Source organism: Cheilinus undulatus, linkage group 10 (assembly GCF_018320785.1).
Source record: "Cheilinus undulatus linkage group 10, ASM1832078v1, whole genome shotgun sequence".
NCBI lineage: Eukaryota > Metazoa > Chordata > Actinopteri > Labriformes > Labridae > Cheilinus > Cheilinus undulatus.
This window is the reverse complement of record NC_054874.1, coordinates 1,527,490-1,544,795: the sequence shown is the minus strand read 5'-3', so window position 1 is coordinate 1,544,795 and position 17,306 is coordinate 1,527,490. Positions and strand designations below refer to the sequence as shown.

Sequence of the window (17,306 nt, the reverse complement as noted above, 5' to 3'; positions counted from 1 at the left end):
TTATTTGCGTGGGTCACACTCTCTTTTAGCTTGACGGGCTTCAGCAGGTAAAACTATCTCAGTTTTTCATGTTTTCCTGGAGTTTGTGTGGGTGTTTGGGCTGAGCTAGCCGGTCGTTTACTCGCGGAAGCAGCCTTCTCCATTCAACACGCCGTTGTCAGGTATAAACAGAACAACGGGGTGCGCGCACTACGTAGTACCTGGTGTCACTTCCGTTGAGATTTCGCGGAAAATTCGACACAAATTCTTCACAGAGAAACGACTCACAGGCTTATACAGGCAAACAAGGAAGACATAAAGAGCCTCATTCTTCACATCTGGATAAAGTGCACCATTATATACTCAAAAGTGTGAAGTTTTAAAGCAACAATCTTACATAGAGCCCCTTTAACATTAACATCAACTCAAATAAGGATGGGTAACTAACTTTAACTTTTTACAAAGTCAGTCCAACTGATTTAGCCCGACTCGAATATTATTAAGCTTCAAGCTAAATGGAGGGGCCCAATCTTTGCCCGGGGCCTCTAAATGACTAAAACCGCCCCTGGAGCCTGTAGTCCAGTCCTGTTGAACTTACTGGTTTTGATGGGGAGGTGAAAAAGAGCAGACATTGATTGTCATAACTGTGAAACAGCAGCAGGAAGCTCCAGAGCGGCTATGTGTCGCATGCCTCAGCGGGGAAAATGTCATCGTAAGCGGGCGGCAGGTCCGTGGGCACCGGGTAGGAGAAGGGGAAGCAGTGGTTGAGTTCGGGGTCCGTGGGTGAGTATCCCGGCAGCTCACTGGACGGGTGCCCCCCACACTGGACCTCTGCAGCCGTCTCATCGAACACGTGGAAAAGCCCCAGGTTGATGTAAGACACCGGCTGGAAATCCCCGGAGGAGCAGTCCCGCTCCTCTCTGAACAGGATGGCCCCGGCACGCTGCCTCTGAGCCGCCCTGCTCCTGGACACCTGCTCCCGCTTGTACCTTTTGATGACCACCAGGTTGATGAGGCCGAGGACGCACTCTAAGGTGCTGAGGACCGTGGAGATGACCAGGGTCCGCTGGTAATCCCTCAGCGTCTCGCAGGCTGGGTTGGCAACAGCTGAGTGGAAGCAGTAGTGTGAATATTTCCTCTCCACCAGAGAAGCCGTGTCCCCGTCCACGACCGCCCCGGAGAAGGCGGTGAGCACCCCCAGCAGAAACACCACCACACCGAGGAGGAAGAGGTTCCTGCACCCGGGTTTCTCTCTGCAGCAGAGCAGCGCGGAGCCCAGCAGGAGCTGGCCGACCCCCACCAGGAGCCCGGAGTAGAAGGCTCCCGCTGCGGCGCCGAGGTGGAACTGGGCTTTGACCGTGGAGCCCAGAGAGACGCATCTTAATCCGACCACAAGTTCGCTGAGGGCGCTGAGGAAGAGGAGGCTGCTGGAGAAGACGGTGCACGCGCCTTTCCCACTCAACTTCATTATATCCCACCTCTGCCTTTCTCCAGCCTTCTCCCCCAGTCTTCATCCTCCTTGGTCCGTGCTGGAGGCCCTCTCACACCGGGACATGGTCTGACGGGGACTCCTCTGGGTGAGGATGGGGAGACTCGCCGCTGTGGCGTCTCTTCTTCATCTCCGCCGCTTTAATTCCGAGAAGGCTCTCCTCACGGAGCATCTTATCGACAGTTCCTCCCGGATCAATGAGCAGAGTCCACCACCAGATGCTTCACTCACTCCCAGACTTTGTTAGTCCCTTTGCCTCCTCTTAAAGAGAGAGACGGTCTGCAGACCAACACGGCATTCACATGTGTGCGGGGGGGGGGGGGGGGGTCATCCTATTCAACCTAACTTTATTAACACCTCTTCATCTAAAACAGGGGTGTCAGAGTCTGGATTAAGGTCTGACCTGAGGGTCTAACAGGGTCTAACAGGGTCCCACTGTCAACTTCATTTTTCAGCAGTAATGAATTATGGGGAAAAAAGTTAGCAATGATGATGAAGGATTTTGAGTTAAAATGCTCAAAATCTGAAATAAAAATCAAACTTATTTGTTCCAAAGGTGAAAATACGAAGTTAGATGTTAAAATAATGTTTTAAATAGAAAGTCACAATCATGGTTTTTTAAACATTTATGAACATTTTCAAATTACATCAAGTAAGAGGCAAGGAGACAATGACAAATACATAAACAGTAATATGAAATATTAATAAAAAACCAACAATGACACAAACAAGTAAAATTAAACAAATGAATAAATAAAAAAAATTTAAAAATAAAAGAATGAAAGAGGGCACAAAGCTGTCCATCTCACAAAGGAGGTATATAAGCGAGGTAGGTGGGCAGAGAGAGTATCATTGGTCGTTCACATGCTCTAGCACTGGACTCCATATCCTGGAGAACTTCAGAAGATTACCAGAGAGCTCCTATCTTAGTCTTTCCACGTTTAGCATGCTCATGAGTTCCCTCAACCAAGTCTCAAAGTTGGGAGCTAAATTAGACTTCCACAGTTTCAGGATACTTAGCAATCATACCATGAATCAGAGCAGTACGTATGTTACAGTCCAAGTGTTTCTAAGTATTGGAGTGTCCTAACAGAGCAGGTTCAGGGTCAGCTGTTACAGTGATGTCAAAGGCAGAGGAAAACCACTGGAAAATGAAAGACCTAAAGTTGTGTCATTTCGGGCAGGTCCAGAAGAGATGTGCAAGAGTAGCTTCTGCAGCGTTACATAGTGGAGAGACATTGGGAAATATGAGAGAATAAAAGCACATTAATGCAATAATAGACTAGAAGTATAAATATTACTTTACATATGGTTGTTATTTTATAGAGCTTTATCCATGCAACATTGATATATGAGAGGTTAGACAGTAAATGTGTGGTGAAACCACACCACTATCTGAATGTTCTTAAAGTCCCTGTAAAGTCAAACCCAAACTTTACATCCAAACATCTTAGATATGTTAGAATAAAGATTCTGTAAACATGAGAAAAACACTGAGATCTATGTGGGGCTGAGTTTTGGATTCAGACCGCTAGAAAGTTGGTCACCTCTTTCCCCGGCTTGGTTTAAATTAGGCGGGGCAAATATATGAGCCCATGACATCACCGGTCGCTATGGGGAATTACCCCGCCCCCCCAATGATACAGTGATATAAAACAGTGGTGGGCAACTGCATACCTGCCAACACTCCTGTTTGCCCGGGTTTCTAGGCCCCGCCCACCTTCTGTTTTGTCACTCTTGTAATTTTTGTGTTTCTTATAGAAATACATGAGTTCTAAAATGCAGAATAAAGCATTTTGCTGGTTTCTCTGAGGACACCAAAGTTGCCAGATCATGCATGCATTGCAGAACATGAACAGAACACACCAACATAAAGCTTCAACCCCTCTGTGTCTGTGGTGTGAGGGGATTTAAGCGTGTTTTTGGGACAGTAAGGGTTTTATCCATGTTATTTAGGAAAGCTGGTCATGGATGTGCATGCAGCTGTCTGTTAACGTCTGTAAGAAAGCAGTAGAAATAGATCTTGTGAGGAAATGACTTTTGTATAGTGGTGTTGTAAAGGTAGGAGGCTTACAAACACAGATGCATGCTGGGGATGCTCATTGGTGTAATGATGTTGTGAATGAAGGCAGGGTCTCCCTTCCATGTAAGTGTTAGTTTTTTTTTCATGCTTGTGAAACACTGCCTTAATGGGTCCAATGACGTGCTTGTAGCTTTTCACAGTATTCGTCTCCTAAGCCATAATGTAAGGCCTCTACTGATTGCTTGTTTTACATTTCATATTTCTTACTGTGGGCAAAGAAGCAAAAACAAGCACCAAAAGTTCTGTGAGAAACTTTATTTCCTTTGTAGATAATGTGTAGTCTCACCCAGGGCACCAGAGCTGGTCCGGGACCCATCAGAGGGTAAAGTTCCCATGGAAGTCTGCTCTGCTCTTTTCTTAGTACACCTGAGGGGGCTTCATGTTTGCACGATGACACTCTGCTCCTGCTGCCTGGCTTCAGCTAGAGAGGGTCTTTATAAAATTATAATGAGGGAAGAATGCTGATGGAAGAAACTGGCTCAGGTCGTGATACTATATCCCAGAGAAACTATGACCCACCCTACTTTACCTCTGGCTGGCTAACCCTTATCCTTAACCAAATAACTAACCAGAGTACGTACGGCCGATCAGGCTAAGAAAAAACAGTGCAGCATATTACTGAGTGATGTGTGTTAGATCAGGTTCTCAAATGGTGTGCCAAGGCGCACTAGTGTGCCTTAAGGCAAGTCTAGGTGTGCCGTGGGAATTTGTAACGTACTACAACTTTATGGCGAGTACTGCAACCAGGCCTGCCCACAGATCTGGACCCCTGAAAAACCCCAGAGAATGGGACCTAGCCAGCTGGGATTTATTGATGATGTCAGTGTATGAGTGTTGGATCAGTAGCATTGGTGCTAGCATCCTGGCTAACAGTTACCTCATTAAGAGCTGAGAAGCATGGCGAGCTATTATTGGGTTGGAATTATAAAAGTATGCTATTTTTAACCAAGTTAACCAATTTTTCTACCATTTTACTACTTCTTTTGACAACTTAAACCATTTTGCTGATTTTCTTTTCTTTTCTTTTTTTTTAAGCATTTTTGCCACTTTTTGGGAACTTGTTGGCACCTTTAACCCATTTATGCCCCCTTTTTGCTGCTTTTTGCCCAATTTTAAACTATGGTTTGGCCTTTTTTGCCATTTTTCCCATCACATTTAACCCTTTTTACCACCTTTTAGCAGCTTTTTTGCCACTTTTCTGCCACTTGTGATTTTGCAACCTTTTTGACACTTTCAACCCATTTATGGCACCTTTTTTGCCAATTTTTGCCCACTTTTGCTGTTTGACCACTTTTTTGCCCAATTTTTTCTTTTTGGATCACATTTAACCCCTTTTTTACCACCTTTTGACATCATTTAATTCTTTCAGCCCACTTATAACACATATTTGCCACTATTTTGAAAGTTTGAAAGTTTTTGTCACTTTTAACCCACTTTGCCATCTCCATGATCCCCCAGGTGGCTGGGCCCCAGAAAGTGGTTCCCTTTTTCTCTCCTTATTGGCCATCTTGACTGTAACATCATTTCAAATGTCTATTTTGTATCGCTTTAAATATGGTGTGCCTTGGTCAAAAAAAGTTTGAAAACCACGTTATTAGAGGAATGAAGCCTAGTGTTAGTTCATGCAGGGCACCCCAGCCTCCTCCTTTATAGACTAAAGCTTCACCTCCTCCACCCCAGCCTCCTCCTTTATAGACTAAAGCTTCACCTCCTCCACCCCAGCCTCCTCCTTTATAGACTAAAGCTTCACCTCCTCCACCCCAGCCTCCTCCTTTATAGACTAAAGCTTCACCTCCTCCACCCCAGCCTCCTCCTTTATAGACTAAAGCTTCACCTCCTCCACCCCAGCCTCCTCCTTTATAGACTAAAGCTTCACCTCCTCCAGCCCAGCCTCCTCCTTTATAGACTAAAGCTTCACCTCCTCCACCCCAGCCTCCTCCTTTATAGACTAAAGCTTCACCTCCTCCACCCCAGCCTCCTCCTTTATAGACTAAAGCTTCACCTCCTCCATCTGAGCCTCCTCCTTTATAGACTAAAGCTTCACCTCCTCCACCCCAGCCTCCTCCTTTATAGACTAAAGCTTCACCTCCTCCACCCCAGCCTCCTCCTTTATAGACTAAAGCTTCACCTCCTCCACCCCAGCCTCCTCCTTTATAGAATAAAGCTTCACCTCCTCCACTCAGCCTCCTCCTTTATAGATAAAAGCTTCACCTCCTCCACCCAGCCTCCTCCTTTATAGATTAAAACTCCACCTCCTCCACCCCAGTCTCCTCCTTTATAGACTAAAGCTTCACCTCCTCCACCCCAGCCTCCTCCTTTATAGACTAAAGCTTCACCTCCTCCACCCCAGCCTCCTCCTTTATAGATTAAAGCTTCACCTCCTCCACCCCAGCCTCCTCCTTTATAGACTAAAGCTTCACCTCCTCCACCCCAGCCTGCTCCTTTATAGACTAAAGCTTCACCTCCTCCACCCCAGCCTGCTCCTTTATAGATTACAGCTTCACCTCCTCCACCCCAGCCTCCTCCTTTATAGCATAAAGCTTTTCACCCTCATGCAGATTCATGCTGCTATGGATTAATTGCTCTAAAACTAATTTTATTGTATTGGATATTGATTGTCATAAATGCATCTATCTATATTGGGGGTTTCTAGCCACATGCCTTCTGGAAAGTCAAAGCATGCTGCTTGACTAACCCAGGGATCATCTTTAGAGCAGAGCATTCTCCACCGAGTAAAACTGTAGATCCAGTTTGCAATAAAATGGTTAAAAGTGTGATGAGAGTGTTCCTGAATGAAGTGGGCACAGACTAAAAATAAATAGGTAAACAGGTCCACCCACAGAAATGCCTGGGCCCCTGATGGCACAGCAAAAAGGCCCCCATAAGATGTAATTTATTTATATTAACACTAATTATATCAGTGCTAGAGCTGATTGTTTTGATCGAGTTTCTAACAGGCAGTGCAACCAAAACTTCCCAGTATACATCTGAACAATGCCAGTGAACATATTCAATCATTGCATAACTCTTCATCATGTTCGTTAAAGGTGGATCTTTCTGGAAAAGCATTAATAATAAAGCAGTGAGGCTGTGCTCTGTCCATGGTGCTGAACGCTGCAGTCCGGGCCAGATGGCAGCTGACTTGACTCCTCTACAGCTCTCCACTCAGCCAACCTGAAATTACAGCGGGCGTTTGTAGATGTAGGAGAGGCTGAGCTCCTCGTTTCATCTAGGACACATTCATGTTGGTAGAGACACACTTTCTCTTGGTTTTTTTTTTTTGTTTTTTTGTTTCTACAAACTTTTGTTTAGTGCCTACATGGTGTTGATGATTTTGAAAGCCACAGACAGAGAAGAAGGAGGAAAGAACAAAGGTGGTTGGAGAAAATCTCTAGATACAAAAGAAATGAAGTTAGTGCTGGGTGAGTCATCTGAGGTTGATGCTGTTATGACTAATAGACTTTGAACAGCTCACAGCTTCAGAGGAAATGTTGGAGCTTTTATTCTAACAACTTTCTGGTTAAATTGGAAGATGCTGGGTTTATTTATAAAGTCTGCAGAGGGGGTTCTGATGTCAACATGCTAAAACGACTGTGCTAAAAGCTATCTCAGTTTAACAACCACACTTTGAAAAACACATTTACCTTTGCACATTTGCATGCAGATTTAAGACAGAGCAACCAGAATAGTAACCCTGGGAAGCAGATTGATTGTCCAGATTCCTTCCTGTCATCAGTTTGTTGCCGAGGAGGAGGTTGTAGGTCCTGACGTCTGACCTTCTGAGAACTACTGCTACAGGGGCCATGAGTATCAAAACTACCATCCTAGGGGGTCAGATGGCCTGGCAGTTAAGCCCAGGAGGTCCAGGTTTAATCCATAATTCAGTCACACATAGATCTCAGTGTTCACAGCAACCAGATTTCAGCATTTCTAGAATGTTCAGACATAACGTTTGGATTTCACTTTACAGGATCTTTAGAGCAGTGGCAGACTTATTTTTGATCGCTGTGGCTGCAGAGAGACAGCGTCCTGGATGGAGCAATAAAGCATTAGATTAATTAAGAAATAAAAAAATGAATGCATTAATTATTATCTTAATTAATCACTATTAATGCATTAATGCAGACAACCCTAGTTTTTGTTGCCTCGTTTCTTCTGGATGTGTTTTTCATATCAGCCACTTTTAGCTTCTCCCACACCCTCACCTGGTGTGTGTTTTAGCTCTACCAATTACATGTCAGCACCTCCAAAAAGCCATCATGAGGATTCAGTTATTTAACTTCAATCTAGATCTTTGAAAATATCCCAGGTCATCTCATGTTGAACTGTTACATTAAAAGCTCATGTTTTTGAGTTTATTTATCTAAAACTGAAGAATTTGTGCCGCCATCCCTGAAATCTTTATTAGAAACACAGATTTACTCACAGAAACGAGAACTTCAGTCAAAAACAGATTTCTTCGTTTAAAAGACATGAGCACGTTTATTATCAGTCACATACAGAGAAACTACTCCCACAATTCCAAAGCTGATATTAAAGTTGAAAAATGATACATCACATCTTTAACCACCTCATTATTACGTCGTTCTTCTGGGTAAACAAGACCGGAATAATAAATCCACTTTTCGATGTTTCCATTTAAAACAGAGCTAAGCTTTCCCCTGTCTGGTCTAACTCTCTCCCTTTAGCAGATCTAAGTTAGTGATCACTCTTCACTCATACAGCGTGGAAAGTTAAATATCAGACTCAAAGGTGGCTCTCGACAGTATTTATGAGGGAGGATATGAGTGGAAATGATGCAAAGCTTGTAGAGGTCTAGCTGACGGCCGGTTTCCCAGATTCAGGGACTGATGGTTCAGAAGAATCCGCCATCGGCTCACTGGGGGAATCAATGATCCCAAATTTACTCTTTAACGAACGTCCCAAAAACAGCCAGTACTCCTTACGGATGGTGTCCTTCTCATTGGCCAGAAGTTCACAAATCTTGAAGAAAAGAAAAGAAAAAAAAGAAAAGTCCAGAAATAAAAGTTTCAGCAGTCCATGTCTAGAATCTGAGCAGTCATGAAAACATTTAAATAAGGACTTACTTCTAGAGCCTTCTGTAAAGTCTGCTTTTGCTCCTCTTCCTCCATATTTTCTTTTTGGTTGCTGGTTTCCAGAGCGTCCTCGTAGCAGTCAAACAGAAACGCCAGAAGATACGGCGAGCAGTGTGTCTCCTTCAGCTTTACGATCTTTTCTATCAAACCTGGCTGACACGACAGACCTCGGTCCTGCAGCATCCTGAGGGAAAAACACAGGAGAGGGAATACTGTTGGTTAGAATCACAAAGGCCTGCACTTGTTTTTACCTGTAGGCAAAGCTGCACATAAAGGGGTGAGCTCTTTGGAGCCAAGCCAACCCTGAATAAGCATTCTTAAAAAGCAACACTTTATTTATTTATTTATGCTGTAGTTTGTAGCCTTCTTAAAAATTTAAATACATTTCCTTAGAACCAAATCAAAATGGGTTAAAAAGGTGGTGCAACTGAATTTTAAAGTAGCAGAAATGGGTTAAAAAGGCAGAAAGTGGCAGAAAAAGTGTTGAAAATGGATTAAAAGTGGCAAAAATGGGTTTTAAAGAAGCAAAATGGGCATAACAATGAGTGAAATTTGGTTAAAATTGGCACAAATTGACAAAAAGAAGGTGAAAAGGGATTACAAGTAATAAAAATGGGTCAACAGAGACAACTATAGCTGGGAAGTGGCAAAAATGGGCAGAAAAAAGTGGTGGAAAGGGATTAAAATGTTCTAAAAATTGCTAGGGATCAGCTAAAATCTTTGAAAATTGTGCAAAATTGATAATAAGTGGCAAATAATAGTGGCAAATTGGTTATTTGGCAAAAAAAGCTGTTTAAAGTTGCAAAAATGAAAGAATTTTAAAGTTGCAGAGATGGGTGAAACTAGCAAAAACGGTTAGGGGGTTAAAAGTAGCAAAAATTGATTTAAGGAAGGAGAAATAAGCAGAAAGGTGCTGAAAACGGGTTAAAAGTGACTTAAGAGTGGCAAAAACAAGCACCAAAAATAGTGAAATATGGTTAAAAATAGCAATAATTACCGAAGAGTGTGATGGAAACAGGTTAGTAGTGGTAAATATGGGTCAGTGGGGCATTATAGCTGGATAGTGTGAAAAATGGGCAGAAAAAAAAGTCGTATAAAGGGATTAAAATTTTGTAAAAAATTGCTAAGTATCAGTAAAAATCTTTAAAAATTGTGCAAAATTGATAGAGTGGCAAATAATAGTGCTGAATGGGTTATATGGCAAAAAAGCTGTTTAAAGTTGCAAAAAATGAAAGATTTTTTTAAAGTAGCATAGATGGATTTAAAGATAGAGAAATGGGCAAAAAAGGTGCTGAAAATGGGTTAAAAAGTGGGTTTAGAGTGGCAAAAACAGGCACAAAATAGTGAAACATGGTTAAAAATAGCAATAATTAAGGAAGAGTGTGATGAAAAGGGGTTAGTAGTGAAAAATATGGGTCAGTGGGACAACTATAGCTGGAAAGTGTGAAAAATGGGCAGAAAAAGCTCCAGAAAAGGTGGTGAAATTGGATTAAAATGTGGCAAAAACACACTTGACACACTTTTCAGCTCTAAAATGAGATAAGTGTTAGCCAGGATGCTAACACCAATGCTACTGATCCAACACACATGCTCTAGGCTATCAATAAATCACAGCAGAGTAGGGATGAGTCTCTGGGTTTGTGAGGGGCCAGACGATTCTGTGAGCAGGCCGGCATATGAGCACTTCACTAGACAGACTGACAGTCATTCAGATTTGAATGTTTTGGGTTGACAAAAGGCAGTAACATTAAAAATAAAACAAGATTCTAGTATAAATACAGAAATCCTCATCGTACCCTTTCAGATAGTTCCATACGCTTTCATTGTGAGGAGCCTTCTGGATCTGGTTCAGACAGTACCTTAAACAAAGAGAAGACGCCCGTTTAGACACTCTGCTTCTGCACATGCTAAAGAGGGAGGTGAATGGCAGTAAGTTTTCAGATGTTCTTTTATTTTGAAAGTAAAGAGGAAATGATGCTTATCATCCAAGACAACTGTCATTATTACCAGTATGATTACTAATTGTCAGACTTTAGGAAAGTTAACTTACTCTATCTCCCGCTCTACAACGGCGGGGTCAGAGAAGCCCGTCGTGTGAGAAATCACAAAATGTCTCTGGTTCCATGCTGAGTTATTCCTCACGTCTTCCTCCAAAAGATTCTCCACAAACTCCAGCTCGCTGTCCCACAGTTTGAACTCCTGCAGCATCAGACAAACATCGTATTTAAGAACATGTCTTTAACATGGGCAGTTTGAAGCTGTTCCACTGTACTCCGAGGATGTTCAAACTGCAGAAACCTACCTGGATGACCCACTGCCTGTGCTGCCAGGCGTGGTAGTTCTTTGCATCTTGACTGAGAATGTCTGCGATGAACTCCAGTTCCTCCGAAGCATCGTTCAACCACTCTACTACCATACGTCTGTGATGCCTGGGAAAGGAGGTTTGTAAAGTAAGTTCTGGTTTTTGAGGAATCATTAATGATCTTTAATGATGCCTGTGACCTCAACATACTCTGTCAGCACTCACCAGACTTGGTAGTTCTTGGGTTGCTCCTCTATGATTGCAGTAATGTACCTCATTTCCTCCCTCAGGTCCTTAGACAGAGCTTGAAGCAGCACTCGCCTGTAGTGCCTGCACACATCCAACACAAACTACTGCTTAGATATAGACTCAGAGGGGAAGTTTCATTCAGAGGACTTTGAAACAATACATACAAATATAATAAATACATATTCTAGATCAGTGTTACTCAACCCTGCTCAACCAAAGAGCCAAACTGTTGAAAAATGCCTTTGCAAGAGCCACAATGTAAGTGGGGAAAAGTGGCAAAAATGGGTGCAAAGTCACAACGAAATGAGTTACAGGTGGTCAAAAAGTGGTAAAAATGGGCAAAAAAGCTGAAAAAAGGTGGGAACATGGGAGGAAAGGGGCACTTATTGGCAAAAGGCAGCTTAAATGGGCAAAAACCAACACAAATGGGGATTTTTTTTAAAGCATGATAAAAGTGTCTAAAACTGGTGAAGAAGGGCAGAAATGGATTAAAAGTGGCAAGAAAATGTAAATAAAGAGGCAACAAATTGCAAATTAGGGTAATAAAAATATACAAAATAATAAGGTTGGCAATTCTTTAACTGTAAAATTAACTGAAAAAATTAAAATTATATTATATTATCATTATTATATTATTATAATATAATAATGATAATATTATTATATTATATAATAATATTATATAATATTATCAATTTTATATTATAATAATAATAATTATTATTGGTTTTTTATAGTAAAATGAATTGTAAAAGCAACTGTGTAAGTGTAGGGTAACAAACTGATTAATGTGACTTGCAATGGATAATTTCCGAGGTCAAAGTTTACATTTTTAAGGTTTTTCTGGGGAATAATATTTCAAATTAAGACATAAAAGAGCCACGCGTTGAGTATCACTGTTCTAGATTAATCACACACTAAGTGTCTTTTAATCTTGATGATTATGGCTTACGTGTTATGAAAATAAAAAATCAGCTATCTCTAAATATGATAATATTGTGTAAAAGTCTAACACTTGTCAGTTATTTCAGTCCTTAAAGAGCTCTGATCAGCTCTAATAAACTCCAAACACCTGTAAAGGTTTCCTGAGCCTTCATTCTCTCTCTCTCTGGTTCAGTTCACACCACAATCATGAGAAGACTGCTGAAGACGATCACCGACAGCCTCCACGAGGAGGGTAAGCCACAGAAGGTCCCTGCTGAAGGTCAGGCTGTTCTCAGAGGCTGGATCAGAGCAGATTCATGAAAGTGTGGCAAGACAAGGAGACCGCCCAACAGGGATGAGCTCAGCCTTCAGAGGATCGTCAAACAAAGCAGATTCAAGAACTTAGCGGAGCTTCACGAGGACTGGACTGAGACTGGAGTCAGGGGATCAAGATCCACCACACAGACGGGTCTAGGAAATTGACTACATGTGTGGTGTTCTTAGTGTGGTGCAAATCCTGAATCACAGACCTCATCAGAGTCTCACCTGGACTAAGGACAAACAGAACTGGACCGTTGTGGTCTCAGGGAGAGAGAATCTCTGGGGAAATGTCCAGAGGAAGAGCAAAGAGCTGAAGGCTGCTATCAGAGCAACCTGGGCTTCATAACCCCCCAGCAGGACCGCGGACTGCCCGGCTCCATGACACGAGCAGAGATGAAAGAATACATGAAAAAGGAGCCCAGACCAAGCACTGAGGGATAAATGAGGAGGATTTAACAGAGGGTCAATTATGAATATTTTTTATTTATGTTTTGTAAAATTTAAATATTTAGAAAATTTAGATTTTTGTGAGCTGTAAGCCATAATCATCAAAATTATAACAAAAAAACTTTGAAATATTTCACTTTGTGTGTGTTGAATTTAAAATATGTGGGAGTTTCACTTTATTGATTTAATTACAGAAAGAATGGACTTTTTAATGTTATTTTCTGAAATGCACCTACAGAAAAAATAAAAAACAAGGCTGTGTTCAGAGTGGTTTGAGGAATTTTTTTTCAGCTTTCTCTAAAATGCTTTTCCAAACTTAAGTATGGAGTACTATTTCAAATAGAAAATAAGATCTCTTCTTTCTTAAATCCCACCATGTTTTGAAACTTAAAAATCCTTTGATTTCTCACCAAACCGTGTAGTTGGCAGCATTCAGCTCGATGGCCTCTGCAGTCAAAGCGAAGGCTCGCTCACTTCTCTCATCTTTCTTCAGGAGTGCACGGAAGTAGTCATAAACATCTGCAACTGTTGGAGAAATCACTGCTGAGTATTTACAAGGTCTCATCTCTGTTGTCATAGAGTCATACTGATGTTAAAAGTCTGTCATGTTTATGGATATTTGTGTAGAAATAAACAGGATCTCCCACTGATGTGTAGAAAGTAAATAACTGAAGCTGTCTTCATGCCTGTTTTAGATTATGGAGATGTCATTTTCAGACACGCTTCTGCCACCACTCTAAAATCCTTCTCTGCCCTCAGATTTCTCACAGGTGACCACTATTCCACTCATCACTGCATCCTGTACAATAATATTAATAGATAATAATAATAATAATAATAATAATAATAGACTGTTGCCGGGAAACCAGAGCAGTTGGCAGCAAGAAGGATGCACTCTCGAGTTGTCTCTTGGACTTGTAGTGTTTTTTACAATCAAGTTGACAACATATGTTGAAACCTGTGAAAACAAAGAAGATGGATGGTCCAGGACACCTCTGAGAGAAAGAACGGGAAATTTCCATCAAGAAAAACCCCAAAAAGGTGAAAAGAAGACTTTAGTCTCCACTACAGCTCCTGGCTAGCTTAAAAGCGAACAACTATCAGTAACTAACACATAACACTGCCTGATCAACAGGAAACTACTGAATGCTGCCTACTGAGGTAGCATGGGGCGGTGTGTACGAACGCAGGGGCCCAGCGCTCCATCAGTAGCAGCAAAACAAAGCCCTACACTTACACCAGAACTGACAGCGTGCCCATAGAGTTTACATCTTTCCTGATGGAGATTATCTGGAGAATGGAGCGCTCAGAGACTGACAGGAGGAGGACATGGAGCAGCACATCACCTACAGCCAGTGGGGAGGAGGCAGAGACGGCGTTGTGCGAGAAGGCAGAAACAGGGCAAACGAGCCGGGCTGCAGGCTAAGAGCGGCGCCACACACACACCTGCCCTACCAAGCATCTTTCTCCCAGATGCTCCCTCGCCAGCAGGATGGACGACGTGAGGCTGCAGATTTCTAACCACTGTGTTTGCTGCTACAGAGACTGCCAGACGTAATTTCATTGTGATTTTACAATACAATGACAATTAACATCTATCTGCCTATCTCTCTATCTGTCTATCTATCTATCTATCTATCTCTCTATCTATCTATCTATCTCTCTATCTATCTATCTATCTATCTATCTATCTATCTATCTATCTATCTATCTATCTATCTCTCTATCTATCTATCTATCTATCTCTCTATCTATCTATCTCTCTATCTATCTATCTATCTATCTATCTATCTATCTATCTATCTATCTATCTCTCTATCTATCTATCTATCTGTCTATCTGTCTGTCCGTCTATCTATCTCTCTATCTATCTATCTGTCTATCTCTCTATCTATCTATCTATCTATCTATCTATCTATCTATCTATCTATCTATCTATCTATCTATCTATCTATCTATCTATCTATCTATCTATCTATCTATCTCTCTATCTATCTATCTATCTATCTATCTATCTATCTATCTATCTCTCTCTCTCTATCTATCTATCTCTCTCTCTCTATCTATCTATCTATCTCTCTATCTATCTATCTATCTATCTATCTCTCTATCTATCTATCTATCTATCTATAATGTTGGATGACCTTGGTTGATGGTGAGATGTGAGAGACATTGGTTACTATTGATCTACAAAGCTGAAAATCTGCCTTTTACATCACTTCCTTATTAAAGTGGGCTGACAGTCATTACCACTCTCCATGGACTGGACCCAAAAGTCAATATTCACCACACAGCTGGAACACCTCCCAACATGCTCTAAAACTCAACACAATCATCGGCATGGGGCAAAAACATAACTATGAACAACTGTACTCATGAATGTAACTGAGACAGTGTCTCTTTCAAAGAAAGCCTTGACTGTTTCTGTGAGACGGTGCTAAACCACAGACCACATCCATCACAAAGAAGACCCATGACTGTTGAACAGCTACATCAGACAAGAATGGGACAACATTCCTCTTTTACAGACTCTTGTTGAAAGCAGAGGGGATGCTACACAAAGGTAAACACGGCCCTGTCCCTACTTTTTTCAGATGTGTTGCTGCCATCAAATCTAAGAGATATTTTTAGTAACATGTTAAAATGTCTCAGTTTTATGTCGCTGATTTGTTGTTTATGTTCTACTGTGAGTCAAATGTGGGTTTATGAGAGTTCTCAGTCATTGGCTTCCTTTTATTTATTTACATTTTACACAGCGACCAAACCTTTTTGGTATCAGCTTGTATGAAGGAGGGGTAATGGTAGCAGCTGGAGCTCAGCATCTGTTGTTTTCTGTGTGACTCCTTACATTTCTCAGAATAGGCGATCTTCACTACAGGGTTTGGTCCATCATCCTGGGGAACAGGCTCCAGGTCAGCCCACTCCTTCCTGTCTCTGAAACACAGAACACGGAGGTCATTTCCTGGTTTGAAACCTGAAGAATAGTTTAACTCTCTACTGAATGTGTCAACATTAAAATAAAGCTTTAAATCAGAACATTTCCAGCAACAATCAGTCCTCACAGATGACCTCTGAAGCATGGTTAATGATGCTATTAGACTAGTATGACAGTTATAATTGTACATATTAACTAAATGCCTTAATTACACCAGTCCAGCCTCTCATTAACTCTCCTGTAATCGCAGGGATTAAATGTTAGCCAGAGTCAGAGCTAAGCTAACCCCCAAACACTGATAAAGTAGAGCTAAACTCTACCTGTAGAAGATGTATCGAGTCGGGTCGATGAAATAATCCTCTCCGATGTGGTCCTCGGTCTCTATATCAAACGCTTTATCCTCTTTGACGTCCACGGGTTCATCTAAAGCTTCCACACCTGACATTGTTAACTCACTTTCAGTTAGCTTAGCCGGGCTGGGTCCTCCGTCCGGAAGCACAACAACGCAACTTCCGGCGTAGTGATCGCGTCGCCTTTAGGTACCGTGGGAAACACGGCTTTCTAGGACGGCTGGTTCCAGAATGTCCAGTCTGGGATCTACCAAGTTTTTTCTTTTCAGTGTTAAAATTCAAATCCCATTATTTTTATCATCGTGATGCAAAACTAAGAAGAAAATATGAAACTCCAACCAGGTTATTTAATAAAAAGAATACTTAAAAAGCAACTGCAGCAGGTTCCTTATAACTGATATGGCAAAACATTAGAAATACGATGATGTATATTGTATATTTATTAATATTTTCATGTGCTTTATTTATTTATTTATTTTTACTTTTTGCCCGTTTTTATAAAGTATTTACCATCAAGGAAAAATGGTCTTTTCTGTTTTGTATTTCTGCAGAGGAGTGATCACCAGTTGTTGGCCTTATTTAAAATAAGACTATTATAGAATGTGTATAAAAACAAGATACATGAAAATAAATATATATTAGTTTAAATGTATGTATGGAAGCTGGATAGTTAATGATCACTGAGATGCAGTGGGATTAAAGTGTGCACTTCCTCACACTCCATTTTGGATATGTAAACCAAACTTTTGTATTTGACATTTGTATTGTACTGTACTTTTCTATTTCATGTGAGATTACTATTTTTATGAACATCTTGCATTTTTACATATTCAAAATAAATTTCTATTCTATCTAATTTTAATTGAATTATTATACTTTTAAATAGTAAAATAATGAACCAATACCAGGCCTGAGTAGTCGAACTTGTGCTTATAGAATATTGCAATACTGTATTCAGAATCATGTTAAAGCTTGATGTTAGCCTCTCATTATTCCACTATGTAGTCAGAGCTGGAGTCATGTCTGCAGTTTGGTGATATTTGAACATAAACCAGGATGACGACAGCAGTGGAGAATTAAACCTTCACTGATAAACTCTCGTGGAGGGATAAAGAACGTCTGATCAAAGTG

At 41.2% G+C, this 17,306-nt stretch overlaps 2 protein-coding genes across 2 annotated transcripts; both read right to left on the bottom strand.

The window, feature by feature from the left end:
• Window positions 1-655: 655 nt before the first annotated feature.
• LOC121515957 (transmembrane protein 271-like) lies at window positions 656-1,447 on the bottom strand. Its single transcript, XM_041796948.1, has one exon. The coding sequence runs from the start codon at window positions 1,445-1,447 to the stop codon at window positions 656-658; it is 792 nt and encodes a 263-aa protein (XP_041652882.1).
• Window positions 1,448-8,013: 6,566 nt separating this feature from the next.
• Window positions 8,014-16,338, bottom strand: fnta (farnesyltransferase, CAAX box, alpha). The gene is made up of 9 exons (XM_041797033.1): window positions 16,146-16,338; window positions 15,739-15,824; window positions 13,301-13,415; window positions 11,175-11,279; window positions 10,950-11,076; window positions 10,698-10,846; window positions 10,444-10,506; window positions 8,639-8,831; window positions 8,014-8,534 (listed from the first exon to the last, which is right to left on the bottom strand). The coding sequence occupies exons 1-9, from the start codon at window positions 16,268-16,270 to the stop codon at window positions 8,367-8,369; spliced, it is 1,131 nt and encodes a 376-aa protein (XP_041652967.1). The 5' UTR covers window positions 16,271-16,338; the 3' UTR covers window positions 8,014-8,366.
• Between the last annotated feature and the right edge of the window lie 968 nt (window positions 16,339-17,306).